The following is a 26,955-nucleotide window of genomic DNA, read 5'->3' on the forward strand; positions in this document are numbered from 1 at the left end:
GTGTGTGTGTGTGTGTGTGTGTGTGTGTGTGTGTGTGTGTGTGTGTGTGTGTGTGTGTGTGTGTGAGAGAGATTTACTGTGGGGATATATATACTGTGTGTGTGTGTGTGGGATTTACTGTATGTGTGTGTGTGGATTTACTGTGGGGGTATATCTACGCTGTGTGTGGAGGGTATATACTGTGTGTGTGGGGTATTTACTGTGGCGGTATATACATTGTATGAGGGTGGTATTTACTGTGGGGGTGTATATACTGTGTGAGGCTGGGGGGGATTTAGTGTAAAGAGGCTGGGGGAGATTTACTGTGTGTGGGAGATTTAGTACAACTGGTCTGGTGGAGATTTAGTATAAAAGATCTGGGGAGATTTACTGTGGGGGGTATTTAGTGTAACCGTTCTGGGGGGGGGGATTTAGTGTAACGGGCCTGGGGTGGGATTTAGTGTAACGGGGGAAGATTTGAGGACACAAGTTTGGGGAGCAAGGAGACACAGTAGGTGCAGACACAGTATGGTGAGTGGGGGCATGGGTGGGGACACAGTATGGGGAGTTGGGGGGGTGAGTGAGGAGGCAGTATGGAAAGTGAGAGGGTAAATGTATTAGGAGGGAGAAGGAAACGTGTGAGGAGACTATTGAGGGGAATAGCGAGGAGACAGTATGGGGAGAAAAGTGTGAGTGGGCACAGAATAGAGACTGAGTAGTGTGGGGGGGGTGACAGTGTAAGGGCACAGCCAGGAAGTGACAGTAAGCAAAGGAGGTGGAGTATGATGAAGGGGCACAGTATAGACACTGTGTGAGGACAGTGTGAAGAGGGGGCCCAGTATGGAAGGAGAGGGCAGTGTGGAGAGCATGTACCACAACAGGGAAAATGTGGGGGTCATATTTTGGGCAGGCAATATTGTGAGGGGAAATTATTTATTCAGGGGCTCATTGTAGGGCAGATATTTTTATTCAGGAGCATTATAATGATACTGCTATCTTTAAGGGCATCGTGTGGGGATGTGCTGCAGAAGACCAAAGAAGATGGAAGTCTGCAGAGACGAGCTGTGGATGAGAAAAGTCATCATGGAGTCTGGACAAGATGAAGAAGAAAAGAAAGAGAGACTCTGGAGACAACGTCCTCTATCAGGTACCTGGATGTAAATGTTATTTGTAATACTGACTAATTATCATGTTATTATTTATGTTAAGAGCATTAAAGGGGTTGTCCAAGTTTGTGATCAGTCTGCAGTCATTCTATGTGACTGCAGACTTCTGAATTCTCACAGTGCGCCCTGCACGCTGTCAGGATTCTCTGGTGCCAGAGATTTACACACATGCGGTCACATGCCAATTAGACATGCATGGCCTCAATGAAAATGAATTGAGTGAGGCCGGACACGTCTAGTCAGAATGTGGCCAGAAGTATACAAATCTCATACTTGTGCAAGGGAGAATCCTAAAAATGTGCAGCGCATGTGCTGTGCGAATTCAGAAGCCTGAAGACCCAGAGTGACCGCAGACTTTCATCTCAAACCTGGACGAGCTCTTCAGTTGTAAAATGAAGCCCTGTAGCCAATCCTAACAGCATGTAATATATTCACTGTCAGGATTTAGCTCTGCTTGCTGTTTCCATCAGTCATCACATGGCCACTTCATTCATACGCAATTTTCATACCGACGGTCACCTGACAACGAGATTCTCTGTTTTCCACTGAATATTGAGAGAATTAGGGAGAGCAGCTCGTCAGCACGGGACTAAGTGGGCAAATCGAATATGTGCTGGGGGGGCGCCAAACTGAATTCTTGCCCCGGGTGCCAGAAAACCTAGATACACCTTTGCATTAACGAGGGGTTGGCATTAGTGGACAACCTCTATAAATTGCAACATTTCTTCAAAAAACAGTGCAAACTAACCTCTTCCTCCAACTTGTCGTCGCGCAAGGTTGGCGGGATCCCAGGATGCTTTGCAGAAAGCAGTTCGAGAAGATTGTGTGTGGAGTGTAGTCTCTGGATAAAATGGAACAGACATTAGAAATGTCAAGTATTCTTCACGCGTCTATAACACCCTGTCCTGCTCCAAGGTACCTGACAACTTATAACCTGTGTCAATGTGGCCGAGTCTGAACTTCTTCTTAGCTGCATTCAATTGGGTTAAAAAAAAGTCTGACATCTTGGAAATGCTGTGCAATCCACTGTACGGGTCGCAGATCATAGAGCAGGAGGGGCTGAACAGGTTAAAGGGGTTGTCTGCACTGCGCGGATTCTTTGGTGCCAGCGATATGCACACTCCCAGACACATTCCAACTAGACTGTTTCTGGCCTTGCTCAATACACTTGCATATAGTCGGAATGTGCCCAGGAGTATGTATATCGCATAAATGCAGTCACGTGACTGACGCTCACAGCGTGCAGTGCGGACAACCCCTTTAACAGGTTCAGCCCCTCCTGCTCTATGATCTACTGCCCGTACAAGTCCAGTGACTCCTAAAACCAGAATAAGCAGGGATTTCAGGTAAGAAAATATATGTTATACCGACTCTTTATGCACAAACTTAAAAATCAATCTCCGCATGCTCTATACCATGCTTTTTGCATATTCAAAGTGTCTGGTTCCCTTTAAAAACATGATTACTCATTATTCTAATGAACTAGTCACATCCACGTTAACCTGCTGATCGTGCTCACATCTTTACAGTGTGTGGGGTCGCAGCTTCGTCATCACTGCCCCCTTCTGATGCAAAAGTGGGCAGCACCGAAAAAAACTTTTAAGCTGGAAAACTGCAGAAGTTGTGTCTGGAAGTTCATTGGGGCATGATGATGGACTTCTGTCTTCTCACCCTCCCCTGGCTAATTGGCAGGTCAGTGGCCATGTACAAGAGCAACAACCTGTCAATCAGCCGGGGGAGGGTACAACGTCAAGCAACGCTTAGGCGTTATTAAGGGATCGACTGGCTTATCTTTTAAAGGGCTACAAAATCATATTAATGATTCGGAGGGGTTAAAGCTTCTGACAGTTTCCCTTTAAGTTACAAAACATAATTTTAAGAATATTTTAAAAATGGTTCCACTATTAAAAAGACCGCAATGGAGATCTGGCAGAAAATAAGAAAAAGCAGCCATGTTACAATATCATTGGGAGCTTCAAATATGGTGATAAAATATTGTGCTGGTAAATGAAGGAGAACAAGGAAGGAGGCTAGTGATCCAGAAACATAAAAGAGGAAAAAACAGTTACTAAAAACTCCATCATAGAAATATAGAGAATGTGCTTTAATACTGAAATTGACAAGCTTATGGAGATTGTGAATCTAAGGCCACGGCCCCATTATCAGTATTCGGTCAGTATTTTTTCTCAGCAAAACCAGGTGAGGAGCAACCAGAGAAAAGGTATAATAGAAACAAGTCACCAATTCTGCATTTATCACCCACTCCTGGTTTTGGCTCCAACTACTGAGAAAAAATACTGACTGAATACTGAGGCCGTGGTCTTAGCCGGAAAGTGATGCAACAATTTCCTAGTGATTCTTAAAGGCCGTGTTCACATTAGCATCATGGATATCATACATAACAGAGCCATGAAGGGTATGCTGGATACATTTTCAAACAGATCCTGACAAACCCCATTGATTTATAGTGGGAGCCATCATGTTTCTTTTGAGATTTTGGTATTTTTATAGCCAGAACATCGCTGCACTATTGCAGGGCAGCACCCTGCCAGGAACACAACAACAGATGGCAATCAGGTTCCATTAACAATTGGTCAAAGATGAACAGAAATTTGGATTTAAAGATTTTCAAGTGCCCCTTGACTAACTGAAAGGAAAGAGGGGGAACACGCTGCCCTTATAACATTTATCCTAAAATATATGAGTAAATCTTTCACTGCCAATTCAATGTTTTGCATACTTACTTGTAGAGAATCAGTCTTTAGTTTTTCTTTGTGTTCTTCTGATGACCTTAAAACTTCCCTATACAACTCGGCAGCCATAGGGTACTCACCTGTAGAAAAAATAGATCAAACATATTTTGTTTTATTTCAGCAATTTCTTGTACAAATGTGCCTCAGGATATTCTTTTATTTAGAATTTGCACATCATCTTCCATTATGGATGATTGGGACTGTACTTAACTAATGGAAATCCTAAAAAAGTTCATGAAAAGACTGCAGATGGGTTGTCATGTGAGTATTCTTAATTTTCTCCATTAATCCAGGAGCGATGAGGAGTAAAAGACAGACTTGGTAATAGATGGTACTTTGTGCAAGATCCTAACCTGAAAATGTTAGTCGAGGAGTCATGGTTAAGACCTTGGTAACGAATATTTGTAAGGATATATAGGCTTTAATATTAAAGGAAAGTGCTGCTATAAGTATATATCAATTCTTTTCATCAGCTAAACATATGACCAAACATGTCAGGTGGCACAGCTATATATACATTTCCGAACAGGTGATTTTTTGTTTTTGCACTTTTTTTTCCTTTCCTCCTCTTCTTCCAAAAGCCATAACTTTTTTAATTTTCCATTGACTTAGTCATATAAGGGCTTATTTTTTTGCAATACAAGTTGTACTTTTGAACTACTCCAACCATTTTATGATGTGATATACTTGGGAGTGGGAAAAAATCAAAAGTGTGGTGAAATAGCAAAAAAACCCCGCAATTCTGCAATTGTTTTTTAGCTTTCTTATTTACAGCATTCACTATATGGTAAACATTACCTGGAAATACGATTCTCCAGGTCAGTATGATTACAGCAACACCAAACCTAAATTTTTTTAATTTATTTAAACAATGGGGAAAAAAAACAAATCCACCCCCCCCCCCTCCGAATTGCACTTGTGTCGCATATTGGGAGACTCGTAACGTTTTCAATTTTCGGTAAAAGAGGCTGAGTGAGGGCTCGTTTTTTGCATCCTGAGCGGACGTTTTTATTGATACTATTTTGGCATACATGTGATGTTTTCATCGCCTGATATTGCACATTTTTGTTAGGCACCCTATGGGGAATGAGATTGGCGCCCCCACTCGTCGGCGGTTGGCCCTACTTTTCTTAGTCCCTGTAAGGCCCTCAGATTACAAAAAAAGAGATGAAGGATAGTTGTTCATTGAGACCATGTGGTTTCAATGTCTTAAGCCAAAAAATCCATTTTCATACTTTGACTGTACCTATATAGGATTGCCCCATTTTTTTTGGGCAACACATTTCCGATTTTTTGGTTTTTCATTATACCATTTAGTACTATACGGTACATCTTATACTTTTTGATGCACAATTGCACTTTGGGTCTATTTTAAACGTTTCTATTAAAGGTTCATTTTTATCCCTCTGCTATTTTTTGTACAATTGATTGGGTACCACATTAGCTTATCCTAATACATTTGTTAGAGTATGGCAGGTTTCCTGTCAACAGGTATTGATACGAACGCGTGGATCACTGAGGCCAAGGAGGTCTTTTCAGACCGTACTTTTGTCCAAAAGAGGTATACTCCCTCAGTCAACACAGCCTTTAAGGACCTTGCTAAGACTTATAGAGATCAGATTGCATCTTGGTGGGAGGTGCAGAGCCTGGACAATTATATTAAGTCGGGCATTGTACCACGCCATCTTAGGATAGCTCTGTCACCAGGCTATCGTTATAAAAATCCATATTTATTGATCAAGTGGGAAAAGGAAGCAACGGAAATTTCCATGAGACTTATGAAGCTTTTGTTAGAGGAGGAAAGAGTGAATTTACATAATTTGAACGAATCTCTTAAGGAACAAATCGAAATTATAAAATTTTTTTCAGCAGAACCTGAATTCCAAAACAAGGAGATAGGTCTCCAAAATGGTCTAGAGAAATTTCAGTTTCATCTGAAAGAAAGAAAACATAGACTGTATAGTAGAGACCTTCAGGAATTCAGGGATAATAAAGCATACTCTATATCCATAGGACGTACTCAGAGGGGACCTGAGACTGACATTTCTTCTTCTGAGACTGAGATCTCTGATTCAGAGGTTCGACCTAGACATTCTAAGGGTAAAGGGAGAGGAAGAGGGGGTAATCGAGGCAATAGAGGAGGTGGTAGGAAATCTCCTCAAAGGGACGGTTTTTTAGAGTACAATTATCCTCTGCGCAACCGTCTAAACTCCAGCAGTGGCAGTTAAAGACTGGTACCTCCTCTTTTGGAGAATATTTACCTCCCAACTCCCACTTTAACCAACCCCACAGTAGCTCTCCTGGACAGTACGAATCCCAGGTTATCAATCTATCCTCCAGGCCCATTAACTGCACAGAAATGTGTGTTTTAAGTAGGCCTTTCCTTTGTCCAGACTACGGATTTGAATCACTTTGAAACCATTAAGGAGCTTAATCTTTTCATCAGGAAGTTAAGGTGGAAAAAACATTTTAATCGGGAGAATAGGAGAACCTGTTCTGAATTGGGCATTGCAGAGGATTTACTTCAAGATGTTAGATTCCTTTACCATCTGGGAGATAGCAACTGTAATCTTGATGGGAATGGTCCCTCCACAACCCTCAAAAACAAAAGTAGAAGTATGCCTCCGCAATCTAGTGATCCTGGATCTATAGATGTCTTTCTTGATCTTGTTACGAAAGATATCATGGATCTACCCTCTACAAAACCTACTTCCAGGAATAATCTCACGAAACTTGAAATGCAGAGTCTCTGTGGTCTTGAAAATGACACTAAGATTACTATCAAACAATCCGATAAAGGTGGGAACATAGTGGTCATGAATACCACTGACTATAGAGATCTATGTATGACACTACTTAAAGATCGTACGAGTTATGAAGTTGTTGCCACTAATCCCACAACAGGTCTTTTAAGGGAGCTGAAGCTTTTGGTTGATGAGGGAGTTGCCACTGGAGTTTTGGATAATAAAGAAAGGGATTTTCTTTGTCCACAATATCCGACTATGGCTACTTTCTATTGTCTGCCCAAAATACATAAGGGTTGCAATCCCCTGAAGGGTAGACCTATAGTGGCGGGTACTAATTGTCTCACACAAAATTTGGGTATTTATCTTGATCGTATACTTAAACCATTTGTGGGGTCCCTGAGCTCGCATGTTCGCGATACCACAGATCTATTGAGTAAGCTGGATGGGGTCTGCCTTGAATCTGACATGATTTTATGTAGCATTGATGTAGAAGCATTATATACATCCATTCCACATGCGATGGGTCTTAAAGCGGTGGACCATTAGCTAGGTACTAGAGGTCGTCAATTCAGTAGACACAACACCTTTGTTCTACGTTCCCTTGAATTTGGTCTCACCAGAAACTTCTTTCTTTTTGATAAAAAGTACTTCCACCAGCTCAGGGGCACTGCGATGGGGAGCCCTTGTGCCCCCTCGTATGCTAATTTGTTCCTGGGCTGGTGGGAGGAAACAAAGGTTTTCTGTGAACCTGCCATTCCTTTGAGTGACAGAGTCGTCATCTGGCTACGATATATTGATGACATATTCGTCATTTGGAGAGGATCTGAATCTCTCTTTGGTGACTTTGTTACACAACTTAACACGAATAATATCGGCCTACAATTTACGTATGAGTGTAATCATAACAGCCTGCCGTTTCTCGATGTCTGCATTCAGAGAAAAGAAAATGGTGAATTGAGTACAAGCAATTATAGAAAACCTACGGCCACTAATTCTCTCTTGAGGTGGGAGAGTGGTCATCCTGGCCCACTAAAAAGAGGAATCCCAAAAGGACAATATTTGAGGATACGTAGAAACTGTTCTGACCTTAATGTGTTTAAAAAACAGGCCAATGACCTACGTGAACGTTTTGTTGAGAGAGGCTATCCCAAAAACATTCTTTCAGAAGCCTACAATAACTCATTGGTAAAAGATCGTAAGACTCTATTGACCCCTAAGACTGTTAAAGAAGAGGTGGATATCTCTAGATTTATCATTACTTTCTCCAGTGGGGCCAATGAGGTCAGAGATTCTCAAACGTCACTGGCCTATTTTGCTTATGGATGCAGACGTCAGAGAGGCGGTAGGTCCTTTTCCTCAAATCACTTTTTGTAAAGGCAGGTCACTCAAGGATTGGCTGGTACATAGTTTTTTCAAGGAGACCCCTGATCCATTATGGCTGGGCAATCAAACCAAGGGTTGCTATAAGTGTGGAAACTGTTGTGCTTGTGAGTCCGTGACGAGGGGCAGGACCTTTTTTGGAAATGTGACTGGGAAGGAATACACCATACGACATTTCATCAATTGTCGCACCACCGGAGTAATATACAAGGCCACGTGTCGCTGTGGTATGGAATATGTGGGCAAAACAAAACGTGAGTTTAGAAAGAGAATTAGAGAACATGTTCGTGACATTGTTAACAAACGTGACACTCCGGTATCTAATCACGTTAATAATATGCACGGTGGAAATGTCAGATACATCCAGTTTATGGGAATGGACAGGATAAAACCTTCTGAAAGAGGGGGAAATTGGGACCAAAGGATTTTACAAAAAGAATGTAAATGGATTTTTTGGCTTAAGACATTGCAACCACATGGTCTCAATGAACAACTATCCTTCATCTCTTTTTTGCAATCTGAGGGCCTTACAGGGACTAAGAAAAGTAGGGCCAGCCGCCGACGAGTGGCGCCAATCTCGTTCCCCATAGGGTGCCAACCTCCGCGTTAGGTAGGGCCAGCCACTATATTAGCTTTAATCTAGGGCTATGATAGGTCCTCCTCATACTTTTCCCTTTTTCCCACCTTGTTCTTACATATCCTCTGGTCGTGTCCATGCGAGCTCGGGGGCCCCCACATGATTATTTTCTATATTCCTCAGGTTTTTTGTTCCATCTATTGTATCCCTTGACCTCAGTGATCCTGCGTATATATATGTATCTATCTTAATACTGTGACCAGGTACTGCACTTTACTCTGTGGTATGTGATCCTGAGTGATCTCATCGATTTTGTGCTTTGAATTCACTGGATCACTCTGTGATGCTGATATATCGTAATGAGTTCTGCATCCGGAGCGTCACCATGATGAGCGTGTATTTACCAACACGCCCCCTGCCAGCATGTGGTATGAAAGAGGAATCCTATTGAATACCGTGTGCATGCGCAGGAATGGTGCGCTCCATGTGCGTTCCACTGACCGGATGTTGTCACTCAATTGTGACCGCGCACAGGATATTGTGTCATACCCGGAAGTGCACCGCCATGTCTAGCGTGCAGCATGTGTATAAGAAGCACCATGATCATTTCTGGAAATAAATCAGCCGTCCAACATATTCAAGCGAATGGGGGCATAAATCTGGGCATATTTACTCCCCTGATGACAAAAGGGAAACGCGTCGGGAGCCCGCCTACATATGTCTTCTCATACCATCATCAATGGAGGATCAGATAAGTTGAATAGGTTTCCTCTATGATCGTATGATGTATTTTTGACACCACGAGTATATGGTGGTATAATTTTTATGTGGTTACATGGTTTAGTTAGCCACAGATGTAATTTGATTGTCTTTTTGCATATATATATGTTTGGCTGATCTTACATGTACTAAGTTGGCCTGTACTATTCCCTATGGCCATGTGTTGTTATGTAAGCCTATTAATAGTGTGGCTGTAATTGATATGGTTTACTGTCGGGTGGGAATTATGCTAGAAAGGGTATGGTCTGTTGGTGGATTCTATCATTATTACTACCTATAAGACTCTACCAGCTTACCTGTGAGGGGGTATCTCATAGGACTCTTTGACTGTACCTATATAGGATTGTCCCATTTTTTTTGGGCAACACATTTCCTATTTTTTGGTTTTTCATTATACCATTTAATACTATACGGTACATCTTATACTTTTTGATGCACAATTGCACTTTGGGTCTATTTTAAACGTTTCTATTAAAGGTTCATTTTATCCCTCTGCTATTTATTGCACATTTTGTGTTGTTGCAGCAGCCAAAAAACACAATTCTAGTGTTTTGATTATTTTTATCTTGATAAGCTGTTTACTGATTGGGTTCATTAAGTTTAGATTTTGATAGCTCAGACTTTTATAAACGTAAAGATACCACAAGTGTATTCTTTTATTTCTTAATAGGGGAAAAGAAGGTTGATTCAGACTTTTTTTCCCCTATATTTTTTAGCCCCGTTAGGAGACTTTAACCTGCGATCATCTGATCACTTGTGATATATACAGCAATATTACAGTATTGCTGTATATAGCGAAAATCATGGTCTTTAATGAATAGCCACCACAGGCTGGCTTTCACAGGAGTATCATTATGCCAGGCATGAGGTCCTGGCAACCAATCGGCGCAGTGCACCTCGCACTGATTGACAGTGGCATTTAACAAGATAAAAGCCGCGGTCCAAGAGCCAGTCCACAGGCGGCAATTAGAGACAAATGATGGCTAATTAACCCCTGCACAACATGCGCCGTATATGAAAGGCGGATGGCATGTCTCTCCCTTTGATGCGGGCTCCGGCGCTGAGCCTGCATCTTTCCCGGTACATGACAGCTGATCTGATTAGCTGTCATGTGCCCCTAAAAACTGCACAGTTAAATGCTGCTGTCAATCTCCAACAGGGGCATTTAACATGGCCGATCCGGAAGCGCATCACTAGTCCCGCCCATTGGTGCCTGCATCACATGGCCGCGGGTCGCCGATGGGTTGGCATGACAACCCGGGGTCTGCTGGAGACCCCTGTGATTGTCATTGCCAGGATCCTATGAGCACCACCCATCGGTCGGCGCTCATAGCAAGTGAGCATTTTTGCTAAACACAGCAGGGCTGAAGCTCTGCTGTGTGTAGCACAGGCGATCAGATAATCGCCACTTCTAGCCTCCCATTGAAGCATGTGAAAAGTAAAAAAAAATGTTTTTAAAAATATTAAAAAAATATATAAAAGTTCAAATCACCAAGTTTCGCCCCATTCAAAATAAAACAATAAAAAAAAATCAAACATACACATATTTGGAATCGCCACGTTCAGAATCGCCCGATCAACATTTAAAAAACGCCAGAATTAGTTTTTTTTGGTCGTTGCAACATTGCAATAAAATGCAGTAACAGGCAATCAAAAGATCGTATCTACCCCAAAATGGTATCAATAAAAACGATAGCCAAAAAATAAGCCCTCAACTAGCCCCAGATCCTGAAAAACGGAGATGCTACGGGTCTCAGAACATGGCGACATTTTTTTTTCCACCATTTAAATAAAAATGAACCTATACATGCTTTGTATCTTCAAACTCGTAATGACCTGTAGAATCAGAATAACAATTTTCCAGTACACGATATGGTGAAACCAATGTTGTCATTTAAAAGTACAACTCGTCCCGATAAAAACAATCCCTTACACGGCCATATTGACAGAAAAATAAAAAGTTATGGCTCTGGGAAGAAGAGGAGCAAAAAATTAAATGAAAAGGGGCGTGGCGTAAAGGGGTTAATACGTAAGTGTAAGTCATAGATTGGTAAGGGGTTAAGCACATTCACACATAATTCTGTGTAGTTCTATAAGTGTGAACAAAACCACGCTCATATAGCGGTGGATTCCAAGATCACCAGCAAACCACCAAAATACCAGTAAACCCCCAACAATTCTTAGGACTTACAAAATATTAAAGGGGTTATCCTGTTAAATCAAGTCAACTATCCACAGAATAGGCAATAACTTTTCGAACGGTGGTTTAACCCTTCAAACCTGCATCAAGCGGCAGAAAGGTGACCTGTGCTTCATTCATTCCCTATGAGGCTGCAAAGCGCTATGCTTTGCTTCTTCTGGCAGCTCTATAAAAAATTAATGGAGCGACATCTGACCTAATGCACAACTTTATAACCCGTGGCTATGTGATAACTTGCTTTTAACTGGAAAACCCCTTTGAGTAACCCTAACCGTACAGTCTCTTTAAAGAACACAATGTTCTTAGGAGAAGACATATGACATAAACAGAAGGTTGATCCGATATATCACCTTTAATGATGTGGATTCCAGCCAAACCATTAAGAGCACAGACAAGCTGACGATGAGCCTCTTCACACTCTGTTCGACATTTTTTCTGGAGAGAAGTCAGAAGTTCTTCCATTGTCATTGTGCTGTAATGGAAAGCAAGAGTAGAACAAGAGTAAGAGCACATTCACACACACCTGTGACTGTTTTGGCAGAAGCAGAAAATGGATGTTAAAAACAGATATATTCTATGTGCCAACAGTTTTTAAAGAGAACATTTCCCCAAATGTTTCATGTTGAACTGGACACACAATGTAATAGTGGCTGCAGAGCAGAAGAAAACTTTTTTTCTCTCAGTTGAGCCTCTTTGTTGCGGAGATATTAGCAATCGAAGTATTTAGCACCTAAGGAGTTAACTTTTGCTAAGTCCAAGGGGGTGTTATCAGATAATTTTCACTGGTGTCTTCTCCGTGTATGCTGACCAAATATTTTAGGGGCGTGTTCTTCTTTTTCTAGTGTATACTGTCTGTTTGTGATTGGTCAGCTTCATACAGGGAAAAGAAGAGCACGCCCCCAGTGAAAACTATCTGATAACTTCTTTTAAGTCCTAGTGGGCGTTAACTCATTAGCGGGCAAATACTTTCATTGCCAATGTCTCTGCAACGATGAGGTGAAATAAAAATGAAAAAAAATAAATAAAAAAATACACAACACCCCCTTCACCCCTCCAGAAAAAAAATAAACAAGTTCTGCTCTGCAGCCACTATTACATCCAGATCGACATGAAAAATTGGGTGAAAGATCCTCTTTAATGGAGCCTCATACATTGCATTTGTAGAATCTGAACTTCAAAGATGGATGAGAATAAGACATGCTCAGAGTTGAACGGTTAGGTTTAAAAAATATATTAGTTGACAGTTCAATGAAACCTTATGGGTTAGGCTAGGTGCACACAGCGTCTGTGCATCTAGCTTACATCAAATGCCAAAAGTTTTTCCCGATGTGTACTTTAAGGTCATCATAGGCCCCAATTCAACAGATGAAAGTCAAAAGTGTGTTCTTTTGGTCTCTGTCTGGCAGGTATGTGCCTGCATACTATTTGTTTAAGTGTATTAGAACTGTATAAGAAATCACATCTGACAGATGGCCACTTTACCATGCACTATAGATCTTTTAAAGTGGTTCTTCATGGTGGATGGATGCCTTGGCATCTATCCTCATTGTGCACACTGTTGGGCACATAACACCTAAGTGTATGCAACAGACATTGGGCAAAATCCCTAGCCTCAGCATGCTAGTTGTTTTAAAACGGACACCATATGGCTGATGAAAAATAATATGTGAATGAGCTCTAAATGTCACTATTAAAGCAGATCCTTGAATAAAACAATTAATTGCAGAAATGCTTTCATTATACCAAGGGAGATTTACTAGAATTTTGGTGCAATTTGCACCAAAAACCCTGTCTTTATTATGTGTTTTAGAAACTTTCAGTGCCCTCCCTAACAAGGGGATGTGGCTTCGCTGAAAAGAGACACATAGAGGCATTGGGCTACATAAAACACCATGCTTCAAATAATGCATAAAAATTTTGGTTCAAAAGTAAACTAAGGGTATGTGCACACGATGCAGAAATGCTCAGGATTTTTTCCTGAGCGTTTCTGCATCTCTCTGGCAGGAAAAAACGCATGCGGATTGTACATGCGGTTTCCTGCCAGGGACATGCGGAAATGAAGCGGTCTTCACTTTCATTTCCGCATGCAGGTTGACAAGCGCTTCCCAAGCGATTTTAGCATCACTTGGAAAGTGCTTGTCAACTTCACACTATATAAATCCATGCAACCAGCATGGATTTATATAGTGTGTGAATGTCAAAAAATAAAAAATAAATCTATACTTTACCCTCTGATGGCCCCCGGTGTCCTGCTTCATCGGTCCCGGCTGCCGGCAGTGAAGACTTTAGGACCTTCCGACGTCAGCGTCACGTGACCCGTCACATGACTCTGACGTCAGCGAAGGTCCTTCTTCATTTAACCGCGAAGTGCCCGGGAAGCCGGCAGGACGCAGCGCGGGCCGTCAGAAGGTGAGAATATATATATTTTTTATTTTATTCTTTTTTTTTTAATGGTACTTGGGTCTGGATGAGAATCCTCTCATCCACACCCGGGTACCATCCGCACATTAGACCGCATGAAAAGCGCATCAACATATACAGTGATGCGGATTCCATGCGGTCTAATGCAAGTCAATGGCGGCAAAAGAGCAGCGTTTCCGCAAAATTAATTGACATGCTGCGGATTTTTGACCGCAGCGTTTACGCTGCGGAAAAATCCGCATCATGGGCACAGCACATGCGGATTTCGATTGGGGATCATTGCTGCCCTTCTACCATGCGTTTTTCATGCGTTTCCGCGGCGTTTACGCAACTGCAAAAACGCCACGGAAACGCATGAAAAACGCATCGTGTGAACTCAGCCTAATAGGTTTCTTCACTTAGTGCCTCTAGTCAGGGGATATTTTCATTGATATGATTGATGATTGATGCTCCCTAGACAACAATCAGATGTATAGAGCAGGAAGAGAGTGCAAACATCCGAGAGTCATATGGTATATAACGGCTTCATGATGGATTACAAGAGCAGGACTAGGCAATTTACCTCTTCTGCAATGGTAAGAATTCCCCACGCACAGCCTGCGGGTGACAACAAGCCTGTCTTAGCCTCAGTAAAGGATATAGGATGGAGGATACAGTCCGTCTGTCTAAGCTACTAAGCTTCAGAGACCAATCGGAGATTTTCCGTAACTTTGCTAGAGCATCCTGACAACAAACTTCATGCTGTCTGTGATAGAAATGTCTCTCCACTGGAGAAAAGTGAAGCCAGTGAACGTCTTCTGTTTGTTCTGGGATTTGAATCTGCAAGAAAACAAATCGAATTAAATACACCCTAGTCCGCTTCCGAAAATTGTATACGTTCTCATACACGGTGCAGTAGGGGAAGCTACGAGAAATCACAAGTTACTTTGTGTGTTACGTAAAGGGGTTGTCTACTGCTTGGACAACCCCTTCTCAACATGAATGCTTGCCCCCATGAAAATAAAAACATTTTTACTCACCATCGGTGCTGGCGCTGTTCCAGCAGTGTTGGCACTTGTGTTCCCAGGGCTCACATCACATTGTTTTTTGTTTTTTTTTTTAACTCATTTTATTGAACCCTCAGCTCAACAGTATACAACAAATCAAATACAGAAAGGTACATTATGGATTCATGGTGTACATTTTTGTAAAGTCAACATTTACAGGACACGTGTATTCAGTAGAAAACCGTAAATAAACAAACATAAAAAAATTACAAAATCAATTTTTGTAATAGCCACATATCTCCAGCTCGGGACCCAACTTCTCACCAGCATCAGGGATCAGAACTTTGGAAACATATTGGCTCAGATCACTCTACCAAGGTCAGAAGGCAGGAGGGACCTGAAAGTTTTGGAAGAATAGGAGGTCCTAGGAGATGCACACCACCCCTCCCACACTTTAGTAAATTTTTGAGGACATCCTCTATTTTTGTATCCCAAATTTTCATAGGTAATGATCACATTACTTAAATTCTTACATTGAGAAAAGGAAGGTGGTTCTATCCCCCATCCACCGGAGGGCTATCGCCTTCCTGGCCAGGAAGAGTGCTTCCTGTAGAAAGATACGATTATGATGGGACCATAAGGACTCTTCTAAGATACACAATAAATAGACCCCTAGTGTGTGTGGGATGGGTATTCCAAAGATGTCTTCCAGTAATTCCAACACCTCTCTCCAGAACAAAGAGATGTGAGGGCATTCTCATACCATGTGCCAGAAGTCCGCGCCAGACATTCCGCACCCATGACAGTTAGAATGGCACTGCCTACCCATTTTCTGAAGTCTTTTGGGGGTTAAATAAAATTGGTGTAAGAAGTATAGTTGTATCATTTTGTTATTGACTGCAGGAGACACATGACTTAAAGACTCCAGCACCACCTCCCAATATTCCATAGTTAGATGTGGGATCCTAGTTCTCCACCTCTCTTCGACAGGGAGTTGTTTTGAGGCTACCTTTGCGATTAGCAAGTGTCTGTATAATATTGAGATCAGCCCTTCAGGTCCTTTGGTCATGAGAATACCTATCAAAGGAGAGTTTGAGATAGGGCTACAGGTTTAGAGAATTGGCTCTGTAAAGCATGTCGAAGTTGCAAATATTTATAGAAGAAAATTCTAAGGACATTATATTCTTGTTGCAATTGGGAGAATCATATAATGGCGTGTTCTAGATAGAGGTCACCTAGCATGGTAACATTAAAAGATTCACAAAATGTTGCATCTTCTTATACAGATAGATGATGAAATATGGGGTTGCCCAAACTGGAACCATAGATGGTAGGCAGTTATGACAACCTAAGCTCTTAGCAGCACGCCATACTTGGATCGCTAGCTTATGAGTATGAAAAGAAAAATGAAATGGTTTGGAGATACTTTGCCAAATAATACTCGGGTTTTGATGGGGAAAGTAAACCCTTCCAGAATTTGAGCTCTCGCAGCTGGCCAGCCACAAAATATAAATAAAAATCTGGTAGTGCCATTCCTCCCCGTGTTCTAGGTCTTTATAAAATGTCAACATTAACTTTATGTATGGATCTGCTCCAAACAAATTATGTAATATGTGACTGTAAACTGGTGAAAAATTATTTGAGGATAGGCCCTGACGCCTGTTCCATCAAATACAAACCTTTTGGTTGTAATATAATTTTAACTAAGTTCATGCGCCCAGGAATTGACAACGGTAATGTACTCCAGACTTTGCATTTTGCAGAAACATATTCTAGAAAGGGATAGACATTATATTCATGGGATTTGTTGGGTGTTTTGATGATGCATATGCCAAGATATTTAAAATGATCACCCACTGGTAAATGAAAGTGTAGTGACGGCCACTGAACATCCCGTGTCGGCATAATGACCAACTTGTCCCAGTTAATATATAGGCCATAAAGCGGACTAAATTCTTCCAGCATTTGAATGACTCTAGGAAGAGTTAGGTCGGGTCTGGAATATAGAGAATCAATTCGTCAGCATATAAAACAATTCTGTCTTCCCTTTCTCCAGGTCTCACTCCACGATATACTGCACCCCTGTGTAATATATACAGCCAGAGGTTCCACTGCTAATGCGAATAATAGAGGTGATAGCGGGCAGCCCTGGTGGGTGCACCTTCCCGATTTAAAATAGGGAGAGTGTTGACCATTGACAAACACATTAGCTCTTGGATTTTGTAAACTAGGTTAAACCACTTCATGAAATTTTGATCCAGACCGAAACTTTGCAAGACTTCATTTAGGTATGGCCATTCTACAAAATCAAAAGCCTTGGCAGCATCCAATGATGCCAGCGGCCAATTTTTATTCCCAGCACTCCCGCCTGAGTAATTATCTGAGTACACCTTATGTTGTCCGCGGTGCTTTTACCTGGCATGAACCCTCATTGGTCCGAGAGTATTATGCTGTGAATGATTTTATTAAGTTGGTTTGCCAGTATGTTGGTCAATATCTTGTAGTCAACATTAAGTAGTGAAATGGAACTATATGATCCACAATCTAATGGATCTTTATCTGGTTTTAAAAGCACTACTATAGTGGCATCATACACTGAATCTGGGAGAGACAATGACTCAAAAGCATGTTGCAACATGTCCCAGAGAGATTCACTCAGACACTCTGCATATTTAGAACAGACCTCTATAGGGATGCTATCTGGCCCTGGTGATTTGCCTCTTCACGTCACATTGTTATATCTTGTGAGCCCCATGCCCAATTAGCGCTACTTCACTATCCCCGCGTTTGGACAAATCAAACATCAAGAGGAAGTGAGAGAGCAGCCGCAGCCCTGACTTCCTTTTGAAGTTCGATACGTCCAAAGGTGGGGACAGTGACACCAAAGTTGACTGGGCACAGTGATTGCATGACGTAACAACCTCACGTAAGCCCTGGGAACGAGAGTGCCGACACTGCTGGAATGGCACCGGCATCGGAGGGGAGTATAAGCGGTTTTATTTTAAAGTGGGCAAACATTCAGCCCTAGTAGTGGACAACCCCTTTAGAAGTTCTACGCTTTAACGCTCTTCCCTGTGGCAGAACTGTCCCACTCTGTGCTCTATGTATGCTGCCCCTGGAGGTCATAGTAGGTGATCGTTAGGGTGTAGATTCCCCCACCTCACCAATCCTATATTAGGTGAGGTCTTCAATATAAAACCTCCTTTAATACTTCAGAATAAAATCATTTGAAAGAGAGAAACTTTAGTTTGTGTCTTTAATGAATCTTATCTCCTTTATGTAACGAGCCGCATATACAGAAAATAAGGCACATCCAAACAATCCAAGATATACCTGATCAAGAACGTCTTTTTTGGCGGACCTCCACATAACTTTGGCGATAAGGCGATATAATGGAAGAGGATTCCTCCTGCAGTATGGTCTGTAGAGTAGCTGGTCCCACCAGTGTTTCACCCAGTAAGGGTCCACTCCAAGAAATAGCACTAGTCCAAATAAATCTGCATGGAAAAACACAATGGAAAAAATTCATATCTGACCTAAGAGCTTCCATTTAATTTTCAGGCTGGTTTTAGAGGAGCATTTTGCCACAATTTAAAGCCCCATCATGGCCCTGGGTCTAATTGCCCAAATTGACAATATCACAGGAATAAAGGATTAGGCTATATCAGGTCACTAGACCCGATTTGAGCGTGTAAGCCTCATTCACATGTTGAATTTTTGTGTTCTATTTTTTTGTCCTGGATAGAAAAACGTATGCACTATAGTCTATTGGCCCTAGAATGCCATAAAAGCTCCAAATTCGTATCACCAACCCACTAACTAAATCAGTGTGAGAAGCGAAATACCAAGACATAATGCCTCAGTGTGGTCTCCAGGTATATATAATGGGTGGGGGCTTGAAGACAAGACAACATAATATTCAGTTAAGACTTTCATAACCCTGCCTGTCCCATAATGATATATCCAGACGGAGACTAGTAATGTTACCTTCTAAGCCCCTCTGTACTGGAGTTCCACTCACGCACCACCTATTCACACCTGTTAATCGCAAAGCCATTTCAGCAGCCTGCAAAATAAAAGAAAGTCCAGTCTCAGATCATTAATTCAACAATTTTCTGCCCATATCCCCACCCCCCAAAAAACGATCATGTGTTAAGATTAGTGCAATCTGGTTTTTGCTGTTTAATCCCAGCATGCTACAATTCCATTCGCCAAACAATTCCGCTCTTGGTGAATTTTAGGTTTTGCATGAAACAAAAAAAAACCCCTAATTTGGTCCGACATCATCTTTGCTTTAACGCTCTCATCTGTTGTACATGTTTTGCACAATAATGTTTAAATATTGAAAAAATGTTATTAAAAAGTAACAGTCACAGCCATTAAAAAAAAAAGAAAAAAAAAAAAGTAAAAGAGGTGAATTTAATTAAAGGGAACCTGTCACCAAATTTTTGCTACCCCATCTGAGGGCAGAAGGATGTAGGGGCAGGGATCCCAATTTCAGCAATGTATCACTTACTGGGTGCAACAGTTTTGATTAAAAACGGTTTCATTTGCCACAGATCTAGCAGTTCTCTGAATGCTGAGCTCCGTATGACCCCACCCACACCACTGATTGACAGCATTCTCTGCACACTGTGCATAGCCAGAAAGCTGCCAATCGGTGGTGGGGGAGGGCTGGACTACATGGCAGCAGAGTGATAATCTCCAGCTAATAAACCAATGATTTTACAAAAACTACGGAAAGCAGCCCAGTAGGTGACACATTGCTGGAATCAGGTTCTCTGCCTCGACATTAGGTACGCTTTGATTAGAGATTACAGATTCTCTTTAATCCTATTCAAGAGAATAGGAGCTGATCCGCAGTTCTTGGCATCAGCCCCCACACAGTGGATGTAGTGGTGCTGTTCAGCTCTGTTCACTGTATACATCCGGCAGCTACGGAGCCAATAAAAATTGATTGGACTGGCCTGATAACTTATGTAAAAGATCCATTTATACAAGACGATAATCATGAACGATTATTTCTAGGTACATTTGCTTCACGATTAGACTCATCTAAAGACGACCAGCAAAACGCTCATTTGTCGCGCGAGATGATTTTTAGCAAGCTTAAAAATTATTGTTCTCTATAGCACGTTGTCTTGACGTTCTATACACAAAGAATGATCATATTAATGATAGTTCTGTGCATATAGAAGTGCGGTCGGCCTTTCTAAACAGGCAAATAAATCAGCTTGCAAGTAGTTGATAGACTATTTTAAAGCACCACTCCAGCGGTTCTTTTTATTTCAGTGTCACAAACTGCTGGAGACTGTCTGAAGCAGTGCCAAAAACAGATGAAGACAGCAGCTGGTAAGTATCAGACTAGGGGCAGTGGCCTTACATTAGTAGCACCACTCCAGCGCTGCAATAAAAACCCCTCTGGAATGGTGCTTAAACACAGCCTAATGAGGGCGCTCTGATGCCATGTAGAATTTTTGGTTCATCAGTGTCATTAGCCTGGACAACCCCTTTAAAGGTTTCCTATTAATTTGGTTGTTTCATAAACACAACCCTTTCTTCAATGAAAGTCAGGATAATGAGCAGAAGATTCCTAAGAGTTCAGCTTATCAAACTCAAAGGATGAGATATCATTGAGGCTGACAAGGCATGTGAAGGGTCCACGAAATTTCAGTTCTGCCTTAACTAGACGAGTACCACATTTTATGATAAGTTTAGCCGCTGTCACCTTGCCACCACTGCCACACTGACCTTTGCTGTGGTGCATTCCACCATTTGTGCTTCATCTAGACAAATCCGCCACCACTGCACAGCAACGAGAGGGCTTGGTATTGCCATGTAGCGTTTTTGGTTTCGAAACCGCCGTCCATCTTTGCTATTGCTGTGCGGAATGTCCACATAATTTAACTCAGTTCTCAGAACATCATAAGTGGTTATGACTACATCCTGCTCTGCTAACATCTGAGGTTGTAGGAAGCCATGTTTCTTAACACCTTGATATACCTAAATGTAAGAAGAAAACATTACGGTCATCGTTTTAATCAAGAGAAAAAAAATACATATTCGGTATCTAAAATATAGGCAGATGCTGTAAGATGCAGATTGTGTAAGGTAAAGGGGTTTAACTGTAGCTTGTTTATAGAAAAATAAAACCAGGTTGTGCATTCCTCACCCTCCCTGGGTGCAGTTCTCAATCCCCGCTGCAGCTCCCAGTGTCTGTTAGTTTGCACAGCTGACGTTACGCTGACAGCGCTGCAGCCAATCGCTGAGCTCAGCAGTTCATGCCATCAACATCATGTCAGCGCTGCAGACAACAACAGACACCAGAAGCAGCATCGGACACTCCGCGCTGGACCCGGGGAGGGTGATTAAAGAAAAAGGTTGGTTTGTTTTTAAAACAACAAACAACAAAACTGCAGCCAGGGACAAGGTATTTTTTGAAACTGTAAAAACCCCTTTAATGTGGCAGAATATATATGTTATTGTGGGATAAATAACCATTAGGTCCCATCTTGCAAGTCTGTTTTATTTACGTAATATTATAATTTTTAACTGCTTTCCGGGGAATGAAGAATTGATGACGACCATTGGCAAGGCCATCAATACATGATAGTGTGGGTGCCAGAGGAAAGTCAGATACTCAGCATTCTGATATCAACTATCTATTTAAAAAAATAGGATATTAGTATTGTGTTCCCAGAAAACTCCTTTAACACAACACAAAGGTTTAATAAATTAAAGAGAAAGTGTCCGCCCTGACACCAATAGTCCCGCTCTGACACCAGCAGTCCCGCCCTGTCAACAGGAAAGGAAACTGCCGCTTTGTTGAGGTCAGCGGAAGTCTGTGACCGCTCTGTGCCGGCGGAGAACGGCGCCAGGCACAACAGACCGGTAAGAGGCAACTACCTGCCTGTTAGTGAGGCACATTTAAATCTCGGACAACCCCTTTAATTAGAATGGTTTATTAATAGTGATGCGCTAACGTGCTCGGATAAGGTGTTATCCGAGCACACTCGGGTGCTAATAGAGTATCTTCGGCGTGCTCGAAAAATCTCTTCGAGTCGCCGCAGCCGCATGTCTCGGGGCTGTTACACTAACAGCCGCCCCACATGCAGAGTTTGCCTAACAAACAGGCTCGGAGCGTGCTCGGATAACCCCTTATGCGAGCACGTTCGCACATCACTATTTATTAAGTATACAGAAAGGGCCCAGTTCATTATTGCATTTGCGCCTTTTTTCTTCTTGCATCTTTAGCATTTTGACTCTTTTTAGTTTGTGCCATATTCATTTTTCCATTTGTGCATTTTTTAAAGTCTATTTTATGTGTTCTCCTGGTTTTTATTTTTAGCTTGCCACCGTTGGCGGAGTTCAGGGCTTCCAGATGATTTTGCCTAATTTATCATTTGGGATTTTTTAACATGCTGCAAACTTTGTCACAAATGGACTCTAGGTGTCCTCTGGAGTGATAGTATGTTTGGCTGGACCTTTGGTGCAATTTTTATGCCATTTTGCAAACGGTGTAACCTTTTGCACTAAACAGTCAACAAAAAATGTTAAAGACTAAAAAAGAATAATTTTTGACTCTGCGCAAAAAATTCATAAATAGTGTTCGCCATTTTGAAGAATTTGACGCAGAAAGCAGAAATTAATACCAAAAGACAAAAAAGAAAAGGGACTTAAAAAAAACCTCAAAAACATAAATGATGAATTAGAAAAAAATGTTTTCTTCATATACATAGCAGTTCACTTGTTTGGCTAGGCCCTGAGTGAACATAGACTATTATTTTCCAAAACCTCTTCTATGACTTCACAAAAAATGTTTTTACCAAAATGACACAAAAATACAAGCAAAGCAAAGATATAATATTCTTACCATGACATGAAGGGAGGATGAGCGAACATGACGATTAATTTCATCAACCCACTGGTGACAGATGGAACTAGGAGAAATGATCAATGTTGCTCCTGTTGGAACAGGATCCATTGCTACAAGACAATGTGGGCAATAGAAAGGTGCGGTGTGGATACTTTCCCTCTTATAGTTTACACACTCTGCGTGCTGCCATAGATGGCACTGCAAGCACTGGACACGGTCCTTGAGGTCAGGATGCCTAAGACTACCACATATACATTCAAAACGGTAATCGGAGGTATTAACTGGGAAGACCGGACTGTGATGGCAGTCCATTTCCTGAGATATGAACTCCATATCAGTAGTAGATTTCTCATCCGTCACAGGAGAATCTTGCGAGGTATCCAGCGGCTCGGGAATCCCATTATCTGTAGTACAGCCATGCTGTTCTTTTTCTGGTATACTGGTTTTGCTGACTGCACAGTAGTCATGATCCTTTGACAAGACATTTAGATCAGGAACAGTCTCAGAAAGGTCTTCATTGTTTTCCCTGAGTTGAGGCCTAACACTTTGCAGCCGGTTGGAAGATCTTGTGTTCTGTGAAAAAGAAAAAAAAAGTCAGAGCTCCTAGTTTACCGGGTTGGACCTGCACTCATGTGGGCATTAATCCTGGCACTGATATTCTTCTGTTGTTAAAACACTCATTGTATTGAAACAAAAAGCACAGTGCCTAATAAGTGACACATCATTGAAATTAGTGTCTGAGTCCCTATCTCATGTTGAGCTCAGATTACATAGCTAAAACCTGCTGATAGATTGCCTTTAATAAGGTATGACAGCTCTAGCCTATATATACCAACAGTTTGTGAAATCTGTCTCACATGTTGCATTCGAGTAAATTTCTCATTACCTTTAAAAAACAAAAGTCACCATACAGTAACTTCCGAAAGTATTTACCCCAGCTTTGCATTTTTCGTGTTTTGGTACCTTGCAACCTGGAATTTCACTTTTTTTAAGGGTCGCATCAGTTCATGTAAAGAACATACCTAAAACTGTGAACATTTGGTTTTCTTTATATGATGAAGCAAACAACAAATAGGACAAAATAACTGAAAACCTCCATGTGAATAACTATTCACCCCCCTAAAGTCAGTACTTTGTAGAGCCTCCTTTTGTGACAATTACAGCAGCAAATCGCTTTGGATAAGTCTCTATGAGCTTTCCACATCTGGCCCCTCGGATTTTTGCCCATTCCTCGAGGCAAAACTGCTCCAGCTCCTTCAAGGTAGATGGTATCCTCTGGTGAACAGCAATCTTCAAGTCTGACCACAGATTCTCAATTGGATTAAGGTCTGTGCTTTCACTAGGCCACTCCAAAACATTTACACATTTCCCCTTAAACCATTGGAGTGTTGCTTTCGCAGTATGCTTTGGGTCATTGTCTGGTTGGTAGGTGAACTTCTGTTCCAGTTTCAAATCACTGACAAACAAGTTTTGCTCAAGAACATCCCTGTATTTCGCACCATCCTTCTTCCCCTCGACTCAGACCATTTTCCCTGTCTCTTCGGACAAAAAATATTCCCACAGCATGATGCTGCCACCACCATGTTTCACTGTGGGGATGGTGTTCTTGTGGTGATGAGCTGTGTTGGTTTGGTGCCAGACACAGCATTTACTTTGGCAGCAAAAAAGTTCAATTTTGGTCTCATTTGACCACAGTATCTTCCTCCATACATTTGGCGAGTCTCCCATATGTCTTTTGGCAAACTCAAAACGACACTTGCATACAAAAATTGTAAGTAAAGACTTTTTTCTGCCTACTCTTCCAGAAAGAACACCTCTATGGAGTGTACAGGTTATTGTGGTCGTAGGGAGAGTTACTCCAATCTCTGCTTGGGAACTCTGCAGCAGCTTCAGGGTTACCTTTAGGTCTCCGTGCTGCCTGATCAATGCCCTCCTTGCCTGGGCCGAGAGATTTGGTGGGCGACTCTCTCTTGGCAGGTTTGTTGTGGTACCATGTTCTTTCCATTTGATGAGAATGGATTTGATGGTGCTGCAGGGGATCATCAAACATTGGGATATTTTTTTTATAACCCAACCTGAACTTCTGTACAACTTTGTTTGGAGATCTCCTTGGTCTTAATGGTGCTGTTTTTTAGGGACTTCATAGCAAAAGGGATGAATACATATACACATGCCAATTTTTAGTTATTTGATCTCATAAATTTAATTTATGTCTATATTTTTCTCACTTCACTTCATTAACTTAGACGATTAGCACAAACAAACTGTATTACAAAACTATTTAAACACAGGTTGTAATGCAACAAACTAGGTAAAAAGCCAAGAGATGGGGGGGGGGTAATACTTTTGCAAGTCACTGTATATACATAAATACAGGTCCCTGACCACTCACCAATTTTTGGACTGAAGGTTTATCTCGGGTCATCTGCTCTTTAAAGTTCACCCCCAGTTTAAAAGATCCTTGAAGTCCACGACCTTTAACTTGCTCCACAATCTTTTTGGAAAGCAGCTTATCCAAGGTCTTTTTGAGCAGTCGATGATTCCTCTGCATGTTGTAACTGTACATGGAGCTTACGTATTTAAGAATGCCAACTGCGGACACACCTCTGCTTGTGTTCATTTCTTTAATTGCTGCTAAAACCATGACCCGTACACCTGGTAAGAGAAAAATGACTTAAGCAAAAACCAAATCTTAAAAAGGGACCCGTCATATCCAGAATCTTTATATACAGTAATATATACAGTACCTGCAGGTATAGGGCTAATCTGCAGGTAAATAGTATTTAAATTCTGTGTAGTTGGCTTACTGGAGCAGCGATTACAGGGGGAAAATGAAGTGTTATTTTCCCTGCAGTCGTTTGCTTCTAGTCATCGGGGAGGTGCAGAGAGAGACTCCAGAAATCACTACCCGGCAACTTGAATGACATCCCTCTCTGCACAAACATGCTGCACAAGCACACAAAAGCTGTAGAGCCATCTGTCAATCAGAGTGTCGGGGAGTGATTAAAGGGCATTCATAATGTAGTGAGCAGTGACTGCAATTGCTCCCTGCACCATAGATGACTGGAAGCAAATGGCAACATGGAGAAAATAACTTCACCTTTTCCCTGGAGCCGCTGTTCCAATAAGCCGGCTACATAGGATATAAACAACATTTACCTGCAGATTAACCCTATATCTGCAGCGTTTCATCATCTAACCTTTCAAGTAGGTGAAGAATGATTTAGTGAAAACTCACACTTCATCACATTTCATGTCATATTAGAGATTGCCCAAATAATAGGTCAAAATAGACAACTCAGCGCTGGAGATCTCCAGATGTCATTTTAAAATAAAGAGTTGGAATAAGCTAATTATGTAATTCCCATCAATATTTAGGAATTTGGATAGAATATGTCTCAGATGTGAGAACAGTGGGTGCTAGGTCTAATGTGATCTTCACCTTCACAAGGGGATCCAAAATTCACCGTTTTCAGAAAAAAGTACACTTACCACTTATTCCATAGAGTATAATGAAGAGTATATGTGCATGAAAATAGGGCACTTCCAACTTCCATTTGCTAGATCAGTTGTGGTTTCTAGTGGTCAGAAATCTGACAATAACATATCCTATTAATGTGTCATAAATGAGTCTCTGGTACTGCAGATTGGCTTCTAGTGAAATGAATAGGAGACGAGCTTCTAAACCCAAGAATAGTCACTAACCAGTGAATAGAAACGTGCCGATCTGACTCGGCACACTTCTCATCCATCCACAATATGAGCTGCTAGCAGCAGACCGATGGAGCGTCGGTACCGGGCACTCACACATCTAACATGTATGATCCACCTTTAGGTTAAGCCATCAATATACAAGTCCTGAACAACCTCTTTAATAAATGTTACTATCTTTTTAAAGGGAATCTCAGCAGGTTTTTGCTATGTAATCTGAGGACAACATGATGTAGGGGTTCAAAAACTGAATTCAGCAATGTGTCACTTATCGGGCTGTGTGATGTTGTTTACTTACAATGAAGGTTTTATCACAAAAGATATTATCACTGCTGTACTAGGTCTCATGTGCCTGCTAGAATGACCACGCCCCCTCCTC

General features: G+C 41.6%; 1 protein-coding gene across 1 annotated transcript in view; it reads right to left on the minus strand.

Moving 5' to 3' along the window:
* SHPRH (SNF2 histone linker PHD RING helicase) overlaps positions 1-26,955 on the minus strand; it is a 117,226-nt gene that overhangs the window by 50,660 nt on the left and 39,611 nt on the right. Inside the window, exons 8-16 of the mRNA XM_073672687.1 lie at positions 25,258-25,520; positions 22,863-23,438; positions 20,741-20,992; positions 18,977-19,055; positions 18,323-18,486; positions 14,566-14,822; positions 11,933-12,054; positions 3,890-3,978; positions 1,894-1,986 (exon numbers count right to left, since the gene is read on the minus strand). Coding sequence (XP_073528788.1) covers positions 1,894-1,986; positions 3,890-3,978; positions 11,933-12,054; positions 14,566-14,822; positions 18,323-18,486; positions 18,977-19,055; positions 20,741-20,992; positions 22,863-23,438; positions 25,258-25,520 — 1,895 coding nt within the window. The remainder of the gene's footprint in view (positions 1-1,893; positions 1,987-3,889; positions 3,979-11,932; positions 12,055-14,565; positions 14,823-18,322; positions 18,487-18,976; positions 19,056-20,740; positions 20,993-22,862; positions 23,439-25,257; positions 25,521-26,955) is intronic.

Source organism: Phyllobates terribilis, unplaced genomic scaffold, assembly GCF_046119375.1.
Source record: "Phyllobates terribilis strain yellow unplaced genomic scaffold, ASM4611937v1 Scaffold_3__8_contigs__length_932513732, whole genome shotgun sequence".
Lineage (NCBI taxonomy): Eukaryota > Metazoa > Chordata > Amphibia > Anura > Dendrobatidae > Phyllobates > Phyllobates terribilis.